The sequence below is a fragment of the Bombina bombina genome, chromosome 10, assembly GCF_027579735.1.
Source record: "Bombina bombina isolate aBomBom1 chromosome 10, aBomBom1.pri, whole genome shotgun sequence".
In the NCBI taxonomy this organism is placed as follows: domain Eukaryota; kingdom Metazoa; phylum Chordata; class Amphibia; order Anura; family Bombinatoridae; genus Bombina; species Bombina bombina.
This window is the reverse complement of record NC_069508.1, coordinates 217,059,618-217,087,016: the sequence shown is the minus strand read 5'-3', so window position 1 is coordinate 217,087,016 and position 27,399 is coordinate 217,059,618. Positions and strand designations below refer to the sequence as shown.

At 36.4% G+C, this 27,399-nt stretch overlaps 1 protein-coding gene across 1 annotated transcript in view; it reads right to left on the bottom strand.

Annotated features, from left to right (window-relative positions):
• The window catches only part of SGIP1 (SH3GL interacting endocytic adaptor 1), a 1,342,240-nt gene that overhangs the window by 1,032,519 nt on the left and 282,322 nt on the right, over positions 1-27,399 (bottom strand). The window contains exon 4 of the mRNA XM_053693689.1: positions 16,216-16,272. Coding sequence (XP_053549664.1) covers positions 16,216-16,272 — 57 coding nt within the window. The remainder of the gene's footprint in view (positions 1-16,215; positions 16,273-27,399) is intronic.

Here is a 27,399-nt window from a genome sequence, read left to right as displayed (position 1 = left end):
AAAGCATGTGACACATTCTGTACATCCGTGTGTAATGTGCTTGTGAATCTGATACTAGAATAAAGTATAAAGCATGTGACACATTCTGTACATCCGTGTGTAATGTGCTTGTGAATCTGATACTAGAATAAAGTATAAAGCATGTGACACATTCTGTACATCCGTGTGTAATGTGCTTGTGAATCTGATACTAGAATAAAGTATAAAGCATGTGACACATTCTGTACATACCGTGTGTAATGTGCTTGTGAATCTGATACTAGAATAAAGTATAAAGCATGTGACACATTCTGTACATCGCGTGTGTAATGTGCTTGTGAATCTGATACTAGAATAAAGTATAAAAGCATGTGACATCATTCTGTACATCCGTGTGTAATGTGCTTGTGAATCTGATACTAGAATAAAGTATAAAGCATGTGACACATTCTGTACATCCGTGTGTAATGTGCGTGTGAATCTGATACTAGAATAAAGTATAAGCATGTGACACATTCTGTAGCATCCGTGTGTAATGTGCGTGTGAATCTGATACTAGAATAAAGTATATAGCATGTGACACATTCTGTGCATCCGTGTGTAATGTGCATGTGATTCTGATACTAGAATAAAGTATAAAGCATGTGACACATTCTGTACATCCGTGTGTAATGTGCGTGTGATTCTGATACTAGAATAAAGTATAAAGCATGTGACACATTCTGTACATCCGTGTGTAATGTGCTTGTGAATCTGATACTAGAATAAAGTATAAAGCATGTGACACATTCTGTACATCCGTGTGTAATGTGCTTGTGAATCTGATACTAGAATAAAGTATAAAGCATGTGACACATTCTGTACATCCGTATGTAATGTGCTTGTGAATCTGATACTAGAATAAAGTATAAAGCATGTGACACATTCTGTACATCCGTGTGTAATGTGCTTGTGAATCTGATACTAGAATAAAGTATAAAGCATGTGACACATTCTGTACATCCGTGTGTAATGTGCGTGTGAATCTGATACTAGAATAAAGTATAAAGCATGTGACACATTCTGTACATCCGTGTGTAATGTGCTTGTGATTCTGATACTAGAATAAAGTATAAAGCATGTGACACATTCTGTACATCCGTGTGTAATGTGCTTGTGATTCTGATACTAGAATAAAGTATAAAGCATGTGACACATTCTGTACATCCGTGTGTAATGTGCTTGTGGGAATGAATACTGAATACAAGAATAAGTATAAAGCATGTGACACATTCTGTACATCCTGTGTGTATTGTGCGTAGTATATGAGTGAATCTGATACTAGAATAAGTATAAACGCATGTGACACCATTCCTGTAACATCCGTGTGTAATGTGCTTGTGAATCTGATACTAGAATAAAGTATAATAAGCTATGTGACACATTTCTGTGCAATCCTGTGAGTAATGTGCTTGTGAATCTGATACTAGAATAAAGTATAAAGCATGTGACACATTCTGTACATCCGTGTGTAATGTTGCGTGTGAATCTGATACTTGAATAAAGTATAAAGCATGTGACACATTCTGTACATCCGTGTGTAATGTGCTTGTGAATCTGATACTAGAATAAAGTATAAAGCTGTGACACATTCTGTACATCCGTGTGTAATGTGCGTGTGAATCTGATACTAGAATAAAGTATAAAGCATGTGACACATTCTGTACATCTGTGTGTAATGTGCTTGTGAATCTGATACTAGAATAAAGTATAAAGCATGTGACACATTCTGTACATCCGTGTGTAATGTGCTTGTGAATCTGATACTAGAATAAAGTATAAAGCATGTGACACATTCTGTACATCCGTGTGTAATGTGCTTGTGATTCTGATACTAGAATAAAGTATAAAGCATGTGACACATTCTGTACATCCGTATGTAATGTGCTTGTGATTCTGATACTAGAATAAAGTATAAAGCATGTGACACATTCTGTACATCCGTGTGTAATGTGCGTGTGAATCTGATACTAGAATAAAGTATAAAGCATGTGACACATTCTGTACATCCGTGTGTAATGTGCGTGTGAATCTGATACTAGAATAAAGTATAAAGCATGTGACACATTCTGTACATCCGTGTGTAATGTGCGTGTGAATCTGATACTAGAATAAAGTATAAAGCATGTGACACATTCTGCGCATCCGTGTGTAATGTGCGTGTGAATCTGATACTAGAATAAAGTATAAAGCAGTGACACATTCTGTACATCCGTGTGTAATGTGCGTGTGAATCTGATACTAGAATAAAGTATTAAAGCACTGTGACACATTTCTGTACATCCGTGTGTAATGTGCTTGTGAATCTGATACTAGAATAAAGTATAAAGCATGTGACACATTCTGTGCATCCCGTGTGTAATGTGCGTGTTTGATCTGATACTAGAATAATGTATAAAGGCATGTGGACACATTTCATGTCAAACATCCGTGTGTAATGTGCTTGTGAATCTGATACTAGAATAAAGTATAAAGCATGTGACACATTCAGTACATCGTGTGTAATGTGCTTGTGAATCTGATACTAGATAAAAGTATTAAAGCATGTAGACAAATTCTGTACATCCGTGTGTAATGTGTGCGTCGTGTGAATCTGATACTAGAAAAAAGTATAAAGCATGTGACACATTCTGTACATCCGTAGGTAATGTGCTTGTGAATCTGGATACTAGAATAAAGTATAAAGCCTTGTGACACATTCTGTACATCCGTGTGTAATGTGCTGTGAATCTGATACTAGAATAAAGTATAAAGCATGTGACACATTCTGTACATCCGTGTGTAATGTGCTTGTGAATCTGATACTAGAATAAAGTATAAAGCATGTGACACATTCTGTACATCCGTGTGTAATGTGCGTGTGATCTGATACTAGAATAAAGTATAAAGCATGTGACACATTCCTGTACATCCGTGTGTAATGTGCTTGTGAATCTGATTACTAGAATAAAGTATAAAGCATGTGACACATTCTGTACATCCGTGTGTAATGTGCTTGTGAATCTGATACTAGAATAAAGTATAAAGCGATGTGACACATTCTGCTAAATCCGTGTGTAATGTGCTTGTGAATCTGATACTAGAATAAAGTATAAAAGCATGTGACACATTCTGTACATCCGTGTGAATGTGCTTGTGAATCTGATACTAGAATAAAGTATAAAGCATGTGACACATTTCTGTACATCCGTGTGTAATGTGCGTGTGAATCTGATACTAGAATAAAGTATAAAGCATGTGACACATTCTGTACATCCCGTGTGTAATGTGCTTGTGAATCTGATACTAGAATAAAGTATAAAGCATGTGACACATTCTGTACATCCGTGTGTAATGTGCTTGTGAATCTGATACTAGAATAAAGTATAAAGCATGTGACACATTCTGTACATCCGTGTGTAATGTGCTTGTGAATCTGATACTAGAATAAAGTATAAAGCATGTGACACATTCTGTCACATCCGTGTGTAATGTGCGTGTGAATCTGATACTAGAATAAAGTATAAAAGCATGTGACACATTCTGTACATCCGTGTGTAATGTGCGTGTGAATCTGATACTAGAATAAAGTATAAAGCATGTGACACATTCTGTACATCCGTGTGTAATGTGCTTGTGAATCTGATACTAGAATAAAGTATAAAAGCATGTGACACATTCTGTACATCCGTGTGTAATGTGCGTGTGAATCTGATACTAGAATAAAGTATAAAGCATGTGACACATTCTGTACATCCGTGTGTAATGTGCGTGTGATTCTGATACTAGAATAAAGTATAAAGCATGTGACACATTCTGTACATCCGTGTGTAATGTGCTTGTGAATCTGATACTAGAATAAAGTATAAAGCATGTGACACATTCTGTACATCCGTGTGTAATGTGCGTGTGAATCTGATACTAGAATAAAGTATAAAGCATGTGACACATTCTGCGCATCCGTGTGTAATGTGCGTGTGAATCTGATACTAGAATAAAGTATAAAGCATGTGACACATTCTGTACATCCGTGTGTAATGTGCTTGTGAATCTGATACTAGAATAAAGTATAAAGCATGTGACACATTCTGTACATCCGTGTGTAATGTGCGTGTGAATCTGATACTAGAATAAAGTATAAAGCATGTGACACATTCTGTGCATCCGTGTGTAATGTGCGTGTGAATCTGATACTAGAATAAAGTATAAGGCATGTGACACATTCTGTACATCCGTGTGGTAATGTGCTTGTGAATCTGATACTAAGAATAAGTATAAAGGCAATGTGACATCATTCTGTACATCCGTGTGTAATGTGCTTGTGAATCTGATACTAGAATAAAGTATAAAGCATGTGACACATTCTGTACATCCGTGTGTAATGTGCTTGTGAATCTGATACTAGAATAAAGTATAAAGCATGTGACACATTCTGTACATCCTGTGTGTAATGTGCGTGTGAATCTGATACTAGAATAAAGTATAAAGCATGTGACACATTCTGTACATCCGTGTGTAATGTGCTTGTGAATCTGATACTAGAATAAAGGTATAAAGCATGTGACACATTCTGTACATCCGTGTGTAATGTGCTTGTGAATCTGATACTAGAATAAAGTATAAAGCATGTGTGACACCATCTTGTACATCCGTGTGTAATGTGCTTGTGAATCTGATACTAGAATAAAGTATAAAGCATGTGACACATTCTGTACATCCGTGTGTAATGTGCTTGTGAATCTGATACTAGAATAAAGTATAAAGCATGTGACACATTCTGTACATCCGTGTGTAATGTGCTTGTGAATCTGATACTAGAATAAAGTATAAAGCATGTGACACATTCTGTACATCCGTGTGTAATGTGCTTGTGAATCTGATACTAGAATAAAGTATAAAGCATGTGACACATTCTGTACATCCGTATGTAATGTGCTTGTGAATCTGATACTAGAATAAAGTATAAAGCATGTGACACATTCTGTACATCCGTGTGTAATGTGCTTGTGAATCTGATACTAGAATAAAGTATAAAGCATGTGACACATTCTGTACATCCGTGTGTAATGTGCTTGTGAATCTGATACTAGAATAAAGTATAAAGCATGTGACACATTCTGTACATCCGTGTGTAATGTGCTTGTGAATCTGATACTAGAATAAAGTATAAAGCATGTGACACATTCTGTACATCCGTGTGTAATGTGCTTGTGAATCTGATACTAGAATAAAGTATAAAGCATGTGACACATTCTGTACATCCGTGTGTAATGTGCTTGTGAATCTGATACTAGAATAAAGTATAAAGCATGTGACACATTCTGTACATCCGTGTGTAATGTGCTTGTGAATCTGATACTAGAATAAAGTATAAAGCATGTGACACATTCTGTACATCCGTGTGTAATGTGCTTGTGAAACTGATACTAGAATAAAGTATAAAGCATGTGACACATTCTGTACATCCGTGTGTAATGTGCTTGTGAATCTGATACTAGAATAAAGTATAAAGCATGTGACACATTCTGTACATCCGTGTGTAATGTGCTTGTGAATCTGATACTAGAATAAAGTATAAAGCATGTGACACATTCTGTACATCCGTGTGTAATGTGCTTGTGAATCTGATACTAGAATAAAGTATAAAGCATGTGACACATTCTGTACATCCGTGTGTAATGTGCTTGTGAATCTGATACTAGAATAAAGTATAAAGCATGTGACACATTCTGTACATCCGTGTGTAATGTGCTTGTGAATCTGATACTAGAATAAAGTATAAAGCATGTGACACATTCTGTACATCCGTGTGTAATGTGCTTGTGAATCTGATACTAGAATAAAGTATAAAGCATGTGACACATTCTGTACATCCGTGTGTAATGTGCTTGTGAATCTGATACTAGAATAAAGTATAAAGCATGTGACACATTCTGTACATCCGTGTGTAATGTGCTTGTGAATCTGATACTAGAATAAAGTATAAAGCATGTGACACATTCTGTACATCCGTGTGTAATGTGCTTGTGAATCTGATACTAGAATAAAGTATAAAGCATGTGACACATTCTGTACATCCGTGTGTAATGTGCTTGTGAATCTGATACTAGAATAAAGTATAAAGCATGTGACACATTCTGTACATCCGTGTGTAATGTGCGTGTGAATCTGATACTAGAATAAAGTATAAAGCATGTGACACATTCTGTACATCCGTGTGTAATGTGCTTGTGAATCTGATACTAGAATAAAGTATAAAGCATTGTGACACATTCTGGTACATCCGTGTGTAATGAGCTTGTGAATCTGATTACCTAGAATAAAGTATAAAGCATGTGACACAATTCTGTACATCGTGTCGTAATTGTGCCGTAGTGAATCTGATACAGAATAAAGTATAAAGCATTTGTGACATAAATTACATGTCTTGCATCCGAGTGTAATGTGATGTGAATCTGATACTAGAATAAAGTATAAACATGTGACACAATCTGTACAATCCGAGTGTAAGTGCTTGTGAAGTCTGATACTAAGAATAAAGTATAAAGCATGTGACACATTCTTGTACATCCGTGTTGTAATGTGCTTGTGAATCTGATCCTAAGAATAAAGTATAAAGCATGTGACACATTCTGTACATCCGTGTGTTATGTGCTATGTGAATCTGATACTAGAATAAAGTATAAAGCATGTGACACATTCTGTACATCCGTGTGTAATGTGCTTGTGAATCTGATACTAGAATAAAGTATAAAGCATGTGACACATTCTGTACATCCGTGTGTAATGTGCTTGTGAATCTGATACTAGAATAAAGTATAAAGCATGTGACACATTCTGTACATCCGTGTGTAATGTGCTTGTGAATCTGATACTAGAATAAAGTATAAAGCATGTGACACATTCTGTACATCCGTGTGTAATGTGCTTGTGAATCTGATACTAGAATAAAGTATAGAGCATGTGACACATTCTGTACATCCGTGTGTAATGTGCGTGTGAATCTGATACTAGAATAAAGTATAAAGCATGTGACACATTCTGTACATCCGTGTGTAATGTGTGTGTGAATCTGATACTAGAATAAAGTATAAAGCATGTGACACATTCTGTACATCCGTGTGTAATGTGTGTGTGAATCTGATACTAGAATAAAGTATAAAGCATGTGACACATTCTGTACATCCGTGTGTAATGTGCTTGTGAATCTGATACTAGAATAAAGTATAAAGCATGTGACACATTCTGTACATCCGTGTGTAATGTGCTTGTGAATCTGATACTAGAATAAAGTATAAAGCATGTGACACATTCTGTACATCCGTGTGTAATGTGCTTGTGAATCTGATACTAGAATAAAGTAATAAAGCATGTGACACATTCTGTACATCCGTGTGTAATGTGCTGTGTGAATCTGATACTAGAATAAAGTATAAAGCATGTGGACACATTCTGTACATCCGTGTGTAATGTGCTTGTGAATCTGATTACTAGAATAAAGTATAAAGCATGTGACACATTCTGTACATCCGTGTGTAATGTGCTTGTGAATCTGATACTAGAATAAAGTATAAAAGCATGTGACACATTCTGTACATCCGTGTGGTAATGTGCTTGTGAATCTGATACTAGAATAAAGTATAAAGCATGTGACACATTCTGTACATCCGTGTGTAATGTGCTTGTGAATCTGATACTAGAATAAAGTATAAAGCATGTGACACATTCTGTACATCCGTGTGTAATGTGCTTGTGAATCTGATACTAGAATAAAGTATAAAGCATGTGACACATTCTGTACATCCGTGTGTAATGTGCTTGTGAATCTGATACTAGAATAAAGTATAAAGCATGTGACACATTCTGTACATCCGTGTGTAATGTGCTTGTGAATCTGATACTAGAATAAAGTATAAAGCATGTGACACATTCTGTACATCCGTGTGTAATGTGCGTGTGAATCTGATACTAGAATAAAGTATAAAGCATGTGACACATTCTGTACATCCGTGTGTAATGTGCTTGTGAATCTGATACTAGAATAAAGTATAAAGCATGTGACACATTCTGTACATCCGTGTGTAATGTGCTTGTGAATCTGATACTAGAATAAAGTATAAAGCATGTGACACATTCTGTACATCCGTGTGTAATGTGCTTGTGAATCTGATACTAGAATAAAGTATAAAGCATGTGACACATTCTGTACATCCGTGTGTAATGTGCTTGTGAATCTGATACTAGAATAAAGTATAAAGCATGTGACACATTCTGTACATCCGTGTGTAATGTGCTTGTGAATCTGATACTAGAATAAAGTATAAAGCATGTGACACATTCTGTACATCCGTGTGTAATGTGCTTGTGAATCTGATACTAGAATAAAGTATAAAGCATGTGACACATTCTGTACATCCGTGTGTAATGTGCTTGTGAATACTGATACTAGAATAAAGTATAAAGCATGTGACACATTCTGTACATCCGTGTGTAATGTGCTTGTGAATCTGATACTAGAATAAAGTTTATAAAGCATGTGACACATTCTGTACATCCGTGTGTAATGTGCTTGTGAATCTGATACTAGAATAAAGTATAAAGCATGTGACACATTCTGTACATCCGTGTGTAATGTGCTTGTGAATCTGATACTAGAATAAAGTATAAAGCATGTGACACATTCTGTACATCCGTGTGTAATGTGCTTGTGAATCTGATACTAGAATAAAGTATAAAGCATGTGACACATTCTGTACATCCGTGTGTAATGTGCTTGTGAATCTGATACTAGAATAAAGTATAAAGCATGTGACACATTCTGTACATCCGTGGTGTAATGTGCTTGTGAATCTGATACTAGAATAAAGTATAAAGCATGTGACACATTCTGTACATTCCGTGTGTAATGTGCTTGTGAATCTGATACTAGAATAAAGTATAAAGCAGTGTGACACATTCTGTCATCCGTGTGTAATGTGCTTGTGAATCTGATACTAGAATAAAGTATAAAGCATGTGACACATTCTGTACATCCGTGTGTAATGTGCTTGTGAATCTGATACTAGAATAAAGTATAAAGCATGTGACACATTCTGTACATCCGTGTGTAATGTGCTTGTGAATCTGATACTAGAATAAAGTATAAAGCATGTGACACAATCTGTACATCCGTGGTGTAATGTGCTTGTGAATCTGATACTAGAATAAAGTATAAAGCATGTGACACATTCTGTACATCCGTGTGTAATGTGCTTGTGAATCTGATACTAGAATAAAGTATAAAGCATGTGACCACATTCTGTACATCCGTGTGTAATGTGCTTGTGAATCTGATACTAGAATAAAGTATAAAGCATGTGACACATTCTGTACATCCGTGTGTAATGTGCTTGTGAATCTGATACTAGAATAAAGTATAAAGCATGTGACACATTCTGTACATCCGTGTGTAATGTGCGTGTGAATCAGATACTAGAATAAAGTATAAAGCATGTGACACATTCTGTACATCCGTGTGTAATGTGCTTGTGAATCTGATACTAGAATAAAGTATAAAGGCATGTGACACATTCTGTACATCCGTGTGTAATGTGCTTGTGAATCTGATACTAGAATAAAGTATAAAGCATGTGACACATTCTGTACATCCGTGTGTAATGTGCTTGTGAATCTGATACTAGAATAAAGTATAAAGCATGTGACACATTCTGTACATCCGTGTGTAATGTGCTTGTGAATCTGATACTAGAATAAAGTATAAAGCATGTGACACATTCTGTGCATCCGTGTGTAATGTGCTTGTGAATCTGATACTAGAATAAAGTATAAAGCATGTGACACATTCTGTACATCCGTGTGTAATGTGCTTGTGAATCTGATACTAGAATAAAGTATAAAGCATGTGACACATTCTGTACATCCGTGTGTAATGTGCGTGTGAATCTGATACTAGAATAAAGTATAAAGCATGTGACACATTCTGTACATCCGTGTGTAATGTGCTTGTGAATCTGATACTAGAATAAAGTATAAAGCATGTGACACATTCTGTACATCCGTGTGTAATGTGCTTGTGAATCTGATACTAGAATAAAGTATAAAGCATGTGACACATTCTGTACATCCGTGTGTAATGTGCGTGTGAATCTGATACTAGAATAAAGTATAAAGCATGTGACACATTCTGTACATCCGTGTGTAATGTGCGTGTGAATCTGATACTAGAATAAAGTATAAAGCATGTGACACATTCTGTACATCCGTGTGTAATGTGCTTGTGAATCTGATACTAGAATAAAGTATAAAGCATGTGACACATTCTGTACATCCGTGTGTAATGTGCTTGTGAATCTGATACTAGAATAAAGTATAAAGCATGTGACACATTCTGTACATCCGTGTGTAATGTGGCTTGTGAATCTGATACTAGAATAAAGTATAAAGCATGTGACACATTCTGTACATCCGTGTGTAATGTGCTTGTGAATCTGATACTAGAATAAAGTATAAAGCATGTGGACACATTCTGTAACATCCGTGTGTAATGTGCTCTGTGAATCTGATACTAGAATAATGTAATAAAGGCATGTGACACATTCTGTACATCCGTGTGTAATTGTGCGTGTGAATCTGATACTAGAATAAAGTATAAAGCATGTGACACATTCTGTACATCCGTGTGTAATGTGCTGTGTGAATCTGATACTAGAATAAAGTATAAAGCATGTGACACATTCTGTACATCCGTGTGTAATGTGCTTGTGAATCTGATACTAGAATAAAGTATAAAGCATGTGACACATTCTGTACATCCGTGTGTAATGTGCTTGTGAATCTGATACTAGAATAAAGTATAAAGCATGTGACACATTCTGTACATCCGTGTGTAATGTGCTTGTGAATCTGATACTAGAATAAAGTATAAAGCATGTGACACATTCTGTACATCCGTGTGTAATGTGCTTGTGAATCTGATACTAGAATAAAGAATAAAGCATGTGACACATTCTGTACATCCGTGTGTAATGTGCTTGTGAATCTGATACTAGAATAAAGTATAAAGCATGTGACACATTCTGTACATCCGTGTGTAATGTGCTTGTGAATCTGATACTAGAATAAAGTATAAAGCATGTGACACATTCTGTACATCCGTGTGTAATGTGCTTGTGAATCTGATACTAGAATAAAGTATAAAGCATGTGACACATTCTGTACATCCGTATGTAATGTGCTTGTGAATCTGATACTAGAATAAAGTATAAAGCATGTGACACATTCTGTACATCCGTGTGTAATGTGCTTGTGAATCTGATACTAGAATAAAGTATAAAGCATGTGACACATTCTGTACATCCGTGTGTAATGTGCTTGTGAATCTGATACTAGAATAAAGTATAAAGCATGTGACACATTCTGTACATCCGTGTGTAATGTGCTTGTGAATCTGATACTAGAATAAAGTATAAAGCATGTGACACATTCTGTACATCCGTGTGTAATGTGCTTGTGAATCTGATACTAGAATAAAGTATAAAGCATGTGACACATTCTGTACATCCGTGTGTAATGTGCGTGTGAATCTGATACTAGAATAAAGTATAAAGCATGTGACACATTCTGTACATCCGTGTGTAATGTGCTTGTGAATCTGATACTAGAATAAAGTATAAAGCATGTGACACATTCTGTACATCCGTGTGTAATGTGCTTGTGAATCTGATACTAGAATAAAGTATAAAGCATGTGACACATTCTGTACATCCGTGTGTAATGTGCTTGTGAATCTGATACTAGAATAAAGTATAAAGCATGTGACACATTCTGTACATCCGTGTGTAATGTGCGTGTGAATCTGATACTAGAATAAAGTATAAAGCATGTGACACATTCTGTACATCCGTGTGTAATGTGCTTGTGAATCTGATACTAGAATAAAGTATAAAGCATGTGACACATTCTGTACATCCGTGTGTAATGTGCTTGTGAATCTGATACTAGAATAAAGTATAAAGCATGTGACACATTCTGTACATCCGTATGTAATGTGCTTGTGAATCTGATACTAGAATAAAGTATAAAGCATGTGACACATTCTGTACATCCGTGTGTAATGTGCTTGTGAATCTGATACTAGAATAAAGTATAAAGCATGTGACACATTCTGTACATCCGTGTGTAATGTGCTTGTGAATCTGATACTAGAATAAAGTATAAAGCATGTGACACATTCTGTACATCCGTGTGTAATGTGCGTGTGAATCTGATACTAGAATAAAGTATAAAGCATGTGACACATTCTGTACATCCGTGTGTAATGTGCTTGTGAATCTGATACTAGAATAAAGTATAAAGCATGTGACACATTCTGTACATCCGTGTGTAATGTGCTTGTGAATCTGATACTAGAATAAAGTATAAAGCATGTGACACATTCTGTACATCCGTGTGTAATGTGCTTGTGAATCTGATACTAGAATAAAGTATAAAGCATGTGACACATTCTGTACATCCGTGTGTAATGTGCTTGTGAATCTGATACTAGAATAAAGTATAAAGCATGTGACACATTCTGTACATCCGTGTGTAATGTGCTTGTGAATCTGATACTAGAATAAAGTATAAAGCATGTGACACATTCTGTACATCCGTGTGTAATGTGCTTGTGAATCTGATACTAGAATAAAGTATAAAGCATGTGACACATTCTGTACATCCGTGTGTAATGTGCTTGTGAATCTGATACTAGAATAAAGTATAAAGCATGTGACACATTCTGTACATCCGTGTGTAATGTGCTTGTGAATCTGATACTAGAATAAAGTATAAAGCATGTGACACATTCTGTACATCCGTGTGTAATGTGTGTGTGAATCTGATACTAGAATAAAGTATAAAGCATGTGACACATTCTGTACATCCGTGTGTAATGTGCTTGTGAATCTGATACTAGAATAAAGTATAAAGCATGTGACACATTCTGTACATCCGTGTGTAATGTGCTTGTGAATCTGATACTAGAATAAAGTGTAAAGCATGTGACACATTCTGTACATCCGTGTGTAATGTGCGTGTGATTCTGATACTAGAATAAAGTATAAAGCATGTGACACATTCTGTACATCCGTGTGTAATGTGCTTGTGAATCTGATACTAGAATAAAGTATAAAGCATGTGACACATTCTGTACATCCGTGTGTAATGTGCGTGTGAATCTGATACTAGAATAAAGTATAAAGCATGTGACACATTCTGTACATCCGTGTGTAATGTGCTTGTGAATCTGATACTAGAATAAAGTATAAAGCATGTGACACATTCTGTACATCCGTGTGTAATGTGCGTGTGAATCTGATACTAGAATAAAGTATAAAGCATGTGACACATTCTGTACATCCGTGTGTAATGTGCGTGTGAATCTGATACTAGAATAAAGTATAAAGCATGTGACACATTCTGTACATCCGTGTGTAATGTGCTTGTGAATCTGATACTAGAATAAAGTATAAAGCATGTGACACATTCTGTACATCCGTGTGTAATGTGCGTGTGAATCTGATACTAGAATAAAGTATAAAGCATGTGACACATTCTGTACATCCGTGTGTAATGTGCTGTGTGAATCTGATACTAGAATAAAGTATAAAGCATGTGACACATTCTGTACATCCGTGTGTAATGTGCTTGTGAATCTGATACTAGAATAAAGTATAAAGCATGTGACACATTCTGTACATCCGTGTGTAATGTGCTTGTGAATCTGATACTAGAATAAAGTATAAAGCATGTGACACATTCTGTACATCCGTGTGTAATGTGCTTGTGAATCTGATACTAGAATAAAGTATAAAGCATGTGACACATTCTGTACATCCGTGTGTAATGTGCTTGTGAATCTGATACTAGAATAAAGTATAAAGCATGTGACACATTCTGTACATCCGTGTGTAATGTGCTTGTGAATCTGATACTAGAATAAAGTATAAAGCATGTGACACATTCTGTACATCCGTGTGTAATGTGCGTGTGAATCTGATACTAGAATAAAGTATAAAGCATGTGACACATTCTGTACATCCGTGTGTAATGTGCGTGTGAATCTGATACTAGAATAAAGTATAAAGCATGTGACACATTCTGTACATCCGTGTGTAATGTGCTTGTGAATCTGATACTAGAATAAAGTATAAAGCATGTGACACATTCTGTGCATCCGTGTGTAATGTGCTTGTGAATCTGATACTAGAATAAAGTATAAAGCATGTGACACATTCTGTACATCCGTGTGTAATGTGCTTGTGAATCTGATACTAGAATAAAGTATAAAGCATGTGACACATTCTGTACATCCGTGTGTAATGTGCTTGTGAATCTGATACTAGAATAAAGTATAAAGCATGTGACACATTCTGTACATCCGTGTGTAATGTGCTTGTGAATCTGATACTAGAATAAAGTATAAAGCATGTGACACATTCTGTACATCCGTGTGTAATGTGCTTGTGAATCTGATACTAGAATAAAGTATAAAGCATGTGACACATTCTGTACATCCGTGTGTAATGTGCTTGTGAATCTGATACTAGAATAAAGTATAAAGCATGTGACACATTCTGTGCATCCGTGTGTAACGTGCTTGTGAATCTGATACTAGAATAAAGTATAAAGCATGTGACACATTCTGTGCATCCGTGTGTAACGTGCTTGTGAATCTGATACTAGAATAAAGTATAAAGCATGTGACACATTCTGTACATCCGTGTGTAATGTGCTTGTGAATCTGATACTAGAATAAAGTATAAAGCATGTGACACATTCTGTACATCCGTGTGTAATGTGCTTGTGAATCTGATACTAGAATAAAGTATAAAGCATGTGACACATTCTGTACATCCGTGTGTAATGTGCGTGTGAATCTGATACTAGAATAAAGTATAAAGCATGTGACACATTCTGTACATCCGTGTGTAATGTGCGTGTGAATCTGATACTAGAATAAAGTATAAAGCATGTGACACATTCTGTACATCCGTGTGTAATGTGCGTGTGAATCTGATACTAGAATAAAGTATAAAGCATGTGACACATTCTGTACATCCGTGTGTAATGTGCATGTGAATCTGATACTAGAATAAAGTATAAAGCATGTGACACATTCTGTACATCCGTGTGTAATGTGCTTGTGAATCTGATACTAGAATAAAGTATAAAGCATGTGACACATTCTGTACATCCGTGTGTAATGTGCTTGTGAATCTGATACTAGAATAAAGTATAAAGCATGTGACACATTCTGTACATCCGTGTGTAATGTGCTTGTGAATCTGATACTAGAATAAAGTATAAAGCATGTGACACATTCTGTACATCCGTGTGTAATGTGCGTGTGAATCTGATACTAGAATAAAGTATAAAGCATGTGACACATTCTGTGCATCCGTGTGTAATGTGCGTGTGAATCTGATACTAGAATAAAGTATAAAGCATGTGACACATTCTGTACATCCGTGTGTAATGTGCTTGTGAATCTGATACTAGAATAAAGTATAAAGCATGTGACACATTCTGTACATCCGTGTGTAATGTGCATGTGAATCTGATACTAGAATAAAGTATAAAGCATGTGACACATTCTGTACATCCGTGTGTAATGTGCTTGTGAATCTGATACTAGAATAAAGTATAAAGCATGTGACACATTCTGTGCATCCGTGTGTAATGTGCGTGTGAATCTGATACTAGAATAAAGTATAAAGCATGTGACACATTCTGTACATCCGTGTGTAATGTGCTTGTGAATCTGATACTAGAATAAAGTATAAAGCATGTGACACATTCTGTACATCCGTGTGTAATGTGCATGTGAATCTGATACTAGAATAAAGTATAAAGCATGTGACACATTCTGTACATCCGTGTGTAATGTGCTTGTGAATCTGATACTAGAATAAAGTATAAAGCATGTGACACATTCTGTACATCCGTGTGTAATGTGCTTGTGAATCTGATACTAGAATAAAGTATAAAGCATGTGACACATTCTGTACATCCGTGTGTAATGTGCTTGTGAATCTGATACTAGAATAAAGTATAAAGCATGTGACACATTCTGTACATCCGTGTGTAATGTGCGTGTGAATCTGATACTAGAATAAAGTATAAAGCATGTGACACATTCTGTGCATCCGTGTGTAACGTGCGTGTGAATCTGATACTTACATATCGCTCCCAGTCAATCTCTGCGTAGAATCCATTTGCAGCGCCATTTGCTTTCTTCTATAATTCAGCAAAAGAAAAAGTTTAATAGATTTCATTTGGCAAAAAAAAAAGAAGTTTTAAAGGGACAGTAAAGTAAAAATTAAACACATGATTCGAATAGAGCAGCCATTTTAAACAACTTTCCAATTTTCTTTTGATATAAAATTTGCTTTGTTCTCTTTATATCTTTTATTAAAGGGTAGAACTAGGTAGGCTCATTAGAGCTAAGGAGTGTGCACGTGTCTATGGCAGCAGTGTTTTAAAACATTATTTGTAGCTTTGTTATACAATGTTGCAAAACACTGCTAACAGAGTACTAAAGCCACGTGCACACTCCTGAGCAATAATGAGCCTACTTAGTTTTACCCTTTAATAAAAGATATAAAGAGAACAAAGCAAATTTGATAACAAAAGCAAACTGAAAAGTTGATTAAGAAGTTTAATTTTGACTTACTGTCCCTGTTATATAAACTATAGGTTCACATAGGAATAAAATAGCACGTGCTTACTCATCTCCCCCACCATTTGTGGCTAAGTATTAGGGTGGTTGATGGGGGCTGTCACCATTTAGTGGGCAGGGCCCTGCCAGAGGAGGCAGGGTCTCAATGGGCGTGTCTGGTTGGTCTGTTGGCGGGGAGGAAGGGACATAGTGCTGTCTCAGAGGGACAGAGTGACAATGCTCAGAACTGCAGACTGCCCTTCTTAAAAATGGGCAATTGGGAGGAAATGTGCACATAAAACAGTCCTTAAGACAGAATATATTGTGAAATGCAATTGATAAAGGGTCATACACGGTTTTTATACATAAGCAATTAACCCCTTAACCACCAAGGACGTATGCCATACGTCCTCAAAAAAAATACAGTTAATGACCGAGGACGTATGGCATACGTCCTTGGTCATGGAAAGCGGTGGAAGCGATCCTGATCGTGGGAAGGATCGCCGGGGACGCACAGGGGTGGGCACGGGGTGGAAGCGGGTGGGAACGGCTACACTACAGAAAAAAATTAAAAATAGAAATGTGGGTAAAATATAATTTAAAAAAAAATCTAAGGGATCTGGGATATGGAGGGGGTTGTTCTTTGGGGGGGAAGCTACACTACAGAAAAAAAAAAAGAAAAAAGGGGAAAAAAGCATTTTTTTGGGGGGAACCCAAAGATGGCTCCCAGTACGGTAGAGAGGGAGGGTTAGAGAGCTGTTTGGGGGGGGGGGATCAGGGAGGTTGGGGGCTAAGGGGGATCCTACACAGCAGCATATGTAAATATGCAAAAAAAATATATATATTTTTTTTTTTTTAAAGATACCTTTTATTTTAGTACTTGCAGACTTTCTGCCAGTACTTAAGATGGCGGTGACAATTGTGGGGTGGGGGAGGGAAGAGCGCTGTTTGGGAGGGATCAGGGGGTCTGATGTGTCAGGTGGGAGGCTGATCTCTACACTAAAGCTAAAATTAAATCTGCAAGCTCCCTAATTAACCCCTTCACTGCTAGACATAATACACGTGTGATGCGCAGCGGCATTTAGTGGCCTTCTAATTACCAAAAAGCAACGCCAAAGCCATATATGTCTACTATTTCTGAACAAAGGGGATCCCAGAGAAGCTTTTACAACCATTTGTGCCATAATTGCACAGGCTGTTTGTAAATAATCCAGATTCAAATTTGATCCACAAATGATTTTGAAGAAACAGCACACCTTTGCTTTTTCAGTGGGGCACGGAACAAAACGGACTTGCCAGGTCCCAGTCAATCCAGATTCAAAGAGTATTCCAGCCACCAAGTTTTCTTAAAAGACCTTTATTTCACATGGGGTCCCAAACAAACAGTTACAACGTTTCAAGCCACACCAGGCTCTTAATCATGTATAATTAGATACACAGGTGTATGCCTTATATACCCTTACCTATTATTCTACATCCTGTGTTAGAATCCAACTGCACAACCGTGCCATCTTGTGGATGCAATAATTCAATGCAACTCCAAATTCAACACAGGAGGTGAATAAACACATAGATAAAATCACTTAAAAAGACATATACAACCAAGTACAAATTTAAAAAGAGGAAGAATGCATAGCAAAATTATTTCAATCAACTGATGTTATTTATGTTGTCAATAGAGAAAAGGATTTTTATCTTAATACATGATCACAGATTTTATCAGAGAAAAAGACTCCAGTCAAAATCTTTGTTCATACCCTTTTGCTTCCTGCATTCTAGTTTATATACCCAGAACATCTCTCTCATTTTTAATAGTCGTTCCCTATCTCCACCCCTTCTAGGCCTATCTACTTGTTCAATAATTTGAAACCTAAGTTGGCTGATATTATGACCCATAGAGAGGAAGTGAGAGGAAACTGGCGCCTCTTTATTCTTGCATTTAATATTAGATTTGTGCTCAGTTATCCTCTCCCTTACCTCTCTACAGGTCTCGCCAATATAAATTTGGCCACACGGACATTTAATAAGATAGATACAGTATGTAGCCCTGCATGTGAGATACTTATTTATTTTATATTTCTTCCCAGTAATGGGATGATGAAAAATTTCCCCTTTGATCATAGAGCTACAGCTGGAACAGTTCAGACATGGGTAGCAGCCATATCTCTTAGGCCCAATAGTTTTCTGACTCTCTTGTTTACAGCTACCAATATCTGAATGTACCAACTCATCTTTAATACTTCTGTTTTTCTTATAAGCCACCATTAAATTTTCTTTAAATTCCAAGACTTCTGGATGGCAGTCTTTTATTATATGCCAGTTTTTCTTCAAGATCCCAGTAATTTTATTACTTAACCTATTAAATTGTGTGACAAAAATCATACGGTTTGACTTCGTTTTTTGTTTATTTATCTTATCTGAATTGTTCTCTTCCATGATCGCATCTAATTGTTTAGAGATCAAAGATGGAGGATAATTTCTATTTATAAATTTGTTCGCCATTTGTTCCAATCTATATTTACATTGTTCTTGATCTGATACTATTCTTTTCACACGAGTAAACTGACTTTTAGGAATTGCCTGAAAAACATTTTCTGGATGGTAGCTCCCATATTTCTCTTTGTGTAAAGATCAGTATATAGAAATCCCTCCTTATTATAGACAATAGTATCAAGATACTCAATCCTCACCTCATTCATATTCAGTGTAAACTTTAAACCTGTAACTGAATTATTAAGATCCTGTACAAATGACAGGAGGCTACCAACGTCGCCCCCCCACACGCCAAACACATCATCGATATATCTCCACCAGGAGGCGCCATAACGTTGAAAAGATAGATGAAAATATACAAAATATTCTTCAAAATTATTCATGAAAATATTGGCGTATGTGGGGGCGACGTTGGAGCCCATTGCTGTTCCCTGTTTTTGTAAATAATATGCATCTCCAAACAAGAAATAATTCTGATATAATATGATAGATAACATTTCAACAAGGAACCCAATTTCTCTCTCAGTATAGTCATTATTAGATCTCAGATCTGTTTGTAAATAATTTCAGTGAGAAGCCTAAAATTGTGGAAAAAGTGAACAATTTTTTTTTTATTTGATCGCATTTGGCGGTGAAATGGTGGCATGAAATATACCAAGATGGGCCTAGATCAATTTTTGGGGTTGTCTACTACACTAAGCTAAAGCTAAAATTAACCCTAGAAGCTCCCTACATGCTCCCTAATTAACCCCTCCACTGCTGGGCATAATACACGTGTGGTGCGCAGTGGCATTTAGCGGCCTTCTAATTACCAAAAAGCAACGCCAAAGCCATAAATATCTGCTATTTCTGAACAAAGGGGACCCCAGAGAAGATCTTAACAACCATTTGTGCCATAATTGCACAAGTTGTTTGCAAATAATTTCAGTGAGAAACCTAAAGTTTGTGAAAAAGTTTGTGAAAAAGTGAACAATTTTTTTTATTTGATCTAATTTGGCGGTGAAATGGTGGCATGAAATATACCAAAATGGGCTTAGATCAATACTTTGGGATGTCTTCTAAAAAAAATTATATACATGGGGGCGGAGCTTGGAGAGCTGCAGAGCAGACATGTCTTGCTGAAGCTCCAGCAAATAAAAGTTATCAAAGTGAACAAAAGTGAATATTAGGGCTAGCAAATACTACAGCTACATCAGGCAAGTGTTTGGGAGACTTTTAGAAGCTTTTCTGGGCCGATTTTAGGAGGAAAAAGCGGAATCGGAGGCAGGCTGGTTGGGAGAACCGGAGCGATTCTCAGGAAAGTCCGAGGCTTCGGCCTACATCGGAACTCGGCAACAGCAACAACAAGGCCACAATAGAGCAGCTTTGCACTAGCCAGCTTGGGAACATCTAGGAAGAGCCCAGGAGGGCTGATTACAGCTTATCATCTAAATAAAAAGGGACACATTTTTGGAAGGCCACAGCCTGAAAAGAAAGGTGCAGAGGCAGAAGGTAATATGCTACAGCTTCCCTCTATAATCATAATATACTTTCCCACTAAACTTGGAGCATAAGGGATTGATGGTAATCTATCTGCACAAGATTTATTAATTTATATAAGGTCCAGTGAACATAAAACAGCAAGAGTGTGGCCTGGAGATCACAGAGCCCCACATGGGAACTACAACAGGCTTGTATGTCTAAATAATATAATTCAGGCTACATAACTTATATCTATGTAAATGTAGTATTCATCAAATAGGGGATTCATAAGTTTTAGGTTCTTTTCAATAAGAGTTGACATTTATAACATCTAAAAGTCTGCCTAACTTGACTGTGCAACTACAGGGGCGCTATCAGGACACGATTAGTAGACTAAATAAGCAGCTCTCAAAGGTCATATGACATTAGAACCTGAATTCCCTATCTAAAAAAATCAAGATGATGTTCATTATTTTTGCAAATCTGGAAATGTTTTAAATGCGGTAGCAATAAAGGTCGGCCTGGAACAACTGAGAACTGCGGTAATGAGATAAAATCCTCAGAAATGCTGTAATAGAGCTGAGATATTGGAATTGTGACCCTTCTTTATTCTTATATAGCTGACTGGCTGAGAGCACCTCATAAGAGAAAGACAAAAAAACTGTTATAAATACTCTGTAAGGAGGGAATAACCATAAAACAAAATGAAAAGCAGAAACCAATCCATGAAAGAATGTCTCTCAAAATCACAAACGAAGTTAAAAACATTGGATAAAACTACTTGTTCGCCAAAACAACACACCCCGATAGAAACCTCAGAGGAGGAAAACGGACATCAGGGAGATATTCCAAATAATGAACTTCTGAATCAAATAAAATCTTTTTTTCACAAAGAGCTAAAAACTGCCCTATATGATCTCAAGCAAGACATTAGGGATATTGGAGGTAGGACAACAGAAATTGAAAACAAGCTAGAAGATATTTCAGAAGAAATTCCCCAAATTCAGCATACACTTTTAGACCACTCCATTTACATTAAAAAGCTTGAAGATCAAGTAGAAGATCTGGAGAACAGATCCAGACGTTCTAACCTTCGAATCAGAAACCTCCCGGAGGACTATAAAAACTTACAAGCTGATATAACTGAAATTTTTCACCAATTAATCCCAGATACGGAACCCAACATGCTGCTAATGGACAGAGTGCATATAGCTTTGACCAAACCCTCCCAATCCAAGACAAGGGATATTATTGTCAAATTACACTACTTTCATATTAAAGAAATGATCCTACAAGCAGCCAGACAAGCTCACACTATTACATATGAGGGGCACAATATCCAGATCTTTACTGATTTATCGCCAATAACACTGAGAAGACGAAGGGAGATGAGACCAGTGGTGACAGCTCTCTTAAGAGAAAATCTAAGGTATAGATGGAACTTTCCGTTCAAACTGATTTTTACCCATAAAAACATCACACACTCTTGCTCAACGTTGGAAGAGGGACTAATGATTCTATCTAAACTGGAAATCCAAGTTGAAGAAGGAGAGTCCCAAGCCACACCAAAGCCTTTGAGAATGCCTATACAGAAGGACTGGTCTGTAGTAAACAAAAGGGGAAAACCCAAAAAAATTAAGCCAAATTCGACCAGAGAAGAGGATGACGACAGCTCTCCAGAGGAACCATCTACAGTAACATGACATTCTCCTTGTTGGATGTTGAGATCCATACTACTGCAGGAAGAGGTGGATTATTAGGAGAACTGTCCTAAGGATCACAAGAAGATAAATATAAGAAGATTTAAACTCGTTATCACCTAGACTTTCATGTTGCTGATATGTGGAGGACTAAATCCAACGTTATATCATGAGAGTCCAGGGTTCATTTATATCCTTTCCTAGTTGCTATATATTAGCATTTCTCACTTCCTATCACACTTTATTACCTAATATTGTTTTTTCTTTGTCTTTCATATCTCAGCTTTTTGTTTTAGTATTGTTGATATAATTTGCTCATTATCTATCGTCATGAGATGAGATCAAATAAATGTTGTCGAGTTCCAGAGTTGACCTAAGTTAATAGTACTTGTATTTTTACTGATGCGCAAGCACGCAGCAAGTTGTAAGTATTTATTTTGTTATTGTTTAAAGTTATGTACAGTCTCAAATGTTCAAATGTTGATGATGTATAAGACAGATCCACAAAGAAACATCTCTAGAAACAATTGGAGCCACATAAGCATATACCCAGATAGAAACTATGCACATTAAACTAATATCTCATAATGTAAGGGGGTTAAACACCAACATAAAAAGGAAAAAGGCGATTGCAGAATATAAATCCCAAAATGCCCACATAATTATGATACAGGAGACACACTTTACTTCAGAATCTACACCCAAATATTGGGATAAGAACTACCCATTGCAATTCCATGCACTTAATAACAAGAAAAGGTGTGGGGTGTCCATCCTCCTTCATGCCTCCCTAAATTTTAAGAAAGAGGAAATTCTCAAAGACAAGGAAGGGAGATTTTTAGTTGTAAAAGGCTCAATCCATAATACCCCGGTAATTTTAATGAATGTATATGCACCTAACAACAATCAAGGGCCCTTTATATCTAGAATAAGCAGACTATTATCAAGCTGGAAAAAAAGTAAGATAATCATAGGGGGGGACTTTAACTTGACATTAAATGATGATTTAGACAGAACCACACAAATAGCTGGCAAAAAAAGGCGATCAACCCCGGCACAGCAGCTCCTAAAAGACCTACTCTTAGATTTTAACCTCAGACAGCTGCAGAGCATTTAACAAAGGAGTTAGAGATTATACCTTTTATTCTACGGTTTATGGCACATATTCTAGAATAGACCTAATATTGGTTAGCCAGTTGCTCTTACCACTAATAACATCTGCTACCATACGCAATTGTGCATGGTCAGATCATGACATGGTGATAGTGGAGTTTGAAGGGATGATTAATGACATACTACTGCAGAAGATACAAAAGCATATTAAAGACTTTGTAACTATAAATGAAGGGACCACGACAAATCCAAACTTTGTTTGGAGTGCACTTAAAGCCTCTTTGAGAGGATTACTGATAGAAGAGTCAGGTAGACTTAGGAAAGCACACAACTCCAGAATAGATGAGCTTAGAAATGAAATTGATACCATAAGGGACCAGGTAGTAAAAAAGAAGCAAAATAAACTAGTGAAACTACTCAACAGCAAAAACAAGGAACTAAATCAACTTCTAGACAGGGAGGCGGTCCAATCGATCAAAGTGGTAGACACTAGATATTATATATATGGAAACAAGCCAGATAGGATGCTAGCAAACAAACTAAAGGAAATGACTAGGGCCTCCACTATTCCACAAATTCAAAAGGCTAACGGCCAAGTCACTAATGACCCACTCCAAATAGCAAATACATTCGCTGAATTCTATTATAAACTTTACAATTTACCCATTACTAAATCAGGAATTAGCATAAAGAAAGATTTAGACAACTTCCTAGGAAATAGTAGATTAAACACAGTAACAGAAGAAGAATTAGATTCCCTAAATGCCCCTGTCACGATACAAGAAGTTTTACTGGCCATTAAGGAATTAAAAAGAAATAAGGCACCGGGCCCGGATGGGTTTCCAGGCTCGTTCTATAAAGATTTGCAACTATCGGTGGCTCCCTTACTGGTGACTTTATATAATAATATTTTACAAGGCGTAGATATCCCCCCAGATCTGTTAACTGCAAGGGTGACAGTCATTCCGAAGCCTGGAAAGAACACACAATTGTCATAATTACCGGCCAATCTCATTAATTAATCAGGATTTGAAATTGTTCACTAAAATTCTTGCAAATAGATTAGCCCTGCCCATTAGAAAATTGATAGATACAGATCAAGTAGGCTTCATCTCACAGAGAGAAGCTCCAGATAACACACGAAAAGTGATTGACCTAATTAATTTTGCGACAGTGAAGAAAGTGCCTTCTCTGTTTCTAGCTTTGGACGCAGAGAAGGCATTTGACAGAGTCAATTGGGACTATATGTTTGCAGTCATTCATAAAATGGGAGTCAGGGGACCCTTCATTAATGCTCTAAAAAGAATATATTCCACTCCTGATGCATTCATTAGGCTTTCAGGATATCAATCAACACGAATTCAAATTCGAAATGGCACAAGACAAGGGTGCCCCCTGTCTCCCTTGCTTTTCGCAATATGCATTGAGCCATTAGCAGTGCTGATAAGAGATAACCCAGATATTGCAGGACTTAGGGTAGGAGATAGAGAATATAAAAATATCCATTTTTGCGGATGATGTCATCCTTGCAGTAATGAAGCCGCTTCTTTCCTTGCCAGTAATATATTCTATTATAAATAAATTTAGTCTATTATCGGGTTATAAAATTAATGAAAGTAAATGTGAAGCCCTTAGTACTCACCTCCCAAATACGACAAAGAAGTTATTAGAAATAAACTTTGCGTTTAATTGGGTTAGATCATCCCTTAAATATCTAGGTGTTAATCTCACAAATGATATCAATAAACTATACAAAGAAAACTATACCCCCATGTTCTTACAGATTAGAGAACTTCTACTTTAATGGGCCAAATATAATATATCACTCTACGGGAGGATCATATCAGTCAAAATGACAATACTCCCTAAACTCTTATACTTATTCAGAACCCTCCCGATAACTATCCCAACTGCTGAGTTACATAACTTGCAAAAGGAAATTTTAAAGTATATCTGGCAGGGTGGGAGAGCAAGAATAAGCAAACAAAATTTGATGAGGCATAGGAGAAAAGGAGGGATTGGATTACTGAATCTAATTGCATACTACTATGCAGCCAGAATGGCACAGACCACACATTGGTATAGGATAGATCAAACACCCCAGTGGGTACAGTTAGAGAAAGACATCTTAGAGGTAGGAAGATTAGACACTATTCTCTGGGCGACGAAACAACATCGACCTTGGTATATTGAGGAATATGTCTCGATTAGACATACCACCTTTATTTGGGATAAACTAACCAAGACATACCCCATAATTAATGTTAGATCAAGACTGACACCATTACCTCCAATCACTTCACTCATTAGCACACATATCCAAAAGAAATGGGAAAACAAGAGACTTTATCGAATAGCGGACACACTCATAAGCAATGAAATACTGACCTTTTCCCAATACAAGGAATTAGGCACCCCAGAACAAAATGAATGGTATCATTACCTACAGCTCACATCTAGGGTACGAGAAATAATGGGATCAAATAAACCCCCATCTAACACCACATTAGAGACAATATGTCTGTCCAATACTCGTGGGAAGGGATTAATTGCACTATTATACCCATTATTTAGTGAGGGAATCAGCAAAGAGAAGAGTCATTTTATGACCAAATGGGAACAGGACTTAAACAGGACCTGGACATTAGAGACGTGGCTTTCAAACATTGATAGAGGCCTTTCTTTCTCCCCAAATGCATTGCTAAAAGAAAACTATATCAAGGTTGTATATAAATGGTATATGTACCCCACAAGACTTACCAATGCTCAGATAGATAATCCCCATATGTGCTATAGGGGATGTGGAGAGACTGGTACATATTTACATATGTGGTGGCAGTGCGAGAAAGTTAAAAGAATATGGGACATGACATCAGCTTATTTAGGAAATATCCTTGAGACTGAGATTGATCTAACCCCAGAACAAGCCTTACTACACTTCCCTACAGAAGGCATTAGTAAAAGACACCATAAATTAGTAGCAATGATTTGTACCATAGTAAGGATCTCTATAGCTAGATTTTGGAGGGGAGACCCCCCCCCCCCCCACATTTGATTATATCGAGAAGAGAATCAACTATCACTACAATATGGCGAGTGCCTCAGCAGCCATACTGAACACTAGAAACAAATTTATTCAACAATGGGAAACCGTATATTATGCATATAGAAAAGGTAAATAGAGCTAGAACCTTAGCCACTTAGATAACATCAGAACCTAAGGTCTGTAAGGGAATATATCAGGGGAGGATGAGTTCCAGATCACTAAGATTATTAAAATTAAACTGAGATATAAATATATGGAGGAGGGGAAAAATTAGATTGTAAGATGGGAGGCTAGTTCAGAATGTTATCCGATAACCCCTGAGATTTGAAGGTTACAGTTTGGGGTAAGGAATCTAGAGAGAAAAAAGTAAAAGATTTGAATAGTACTAATTGAATGTATAATGAGAGAAATAATTTGAAGACTGTATTGTTACTGTTTGATTGTTTATTTATTGTTATTGATGATGTTACATGTACATTTTACATAATATGTGAAAAATCAATAAAAAGATTTCAACAACAAAAAAAATTATATACATGTCAATGGATATTCAGGGATTCCTGAAAGATATCAGTGTTACAATGTAACTATAGCTAATTTTGAAAAAAAGTGGTTTGGAAATAGCAAAGTGCTACTTGTACTTATTGCCCTATAACTTGCAAAAAAGCAAAGAACATGTAAACATTGGGTATTTCTAAACTCAGGACAAAATGTAGAAACTATTTAGCATGGGTGTTTTTTGGTGGTTGTAGATGTGTAACAGATTTTGGGGGTCAAAGTTAGAAAAAGTGTGTGTTTTTCCATTTTTTCCTCATATTTTATATATTTTTTTTTTATAGTAAATTATAAGATATGATGAAAATAATGGTATCTTTAGAAAGTCAATTTAATGG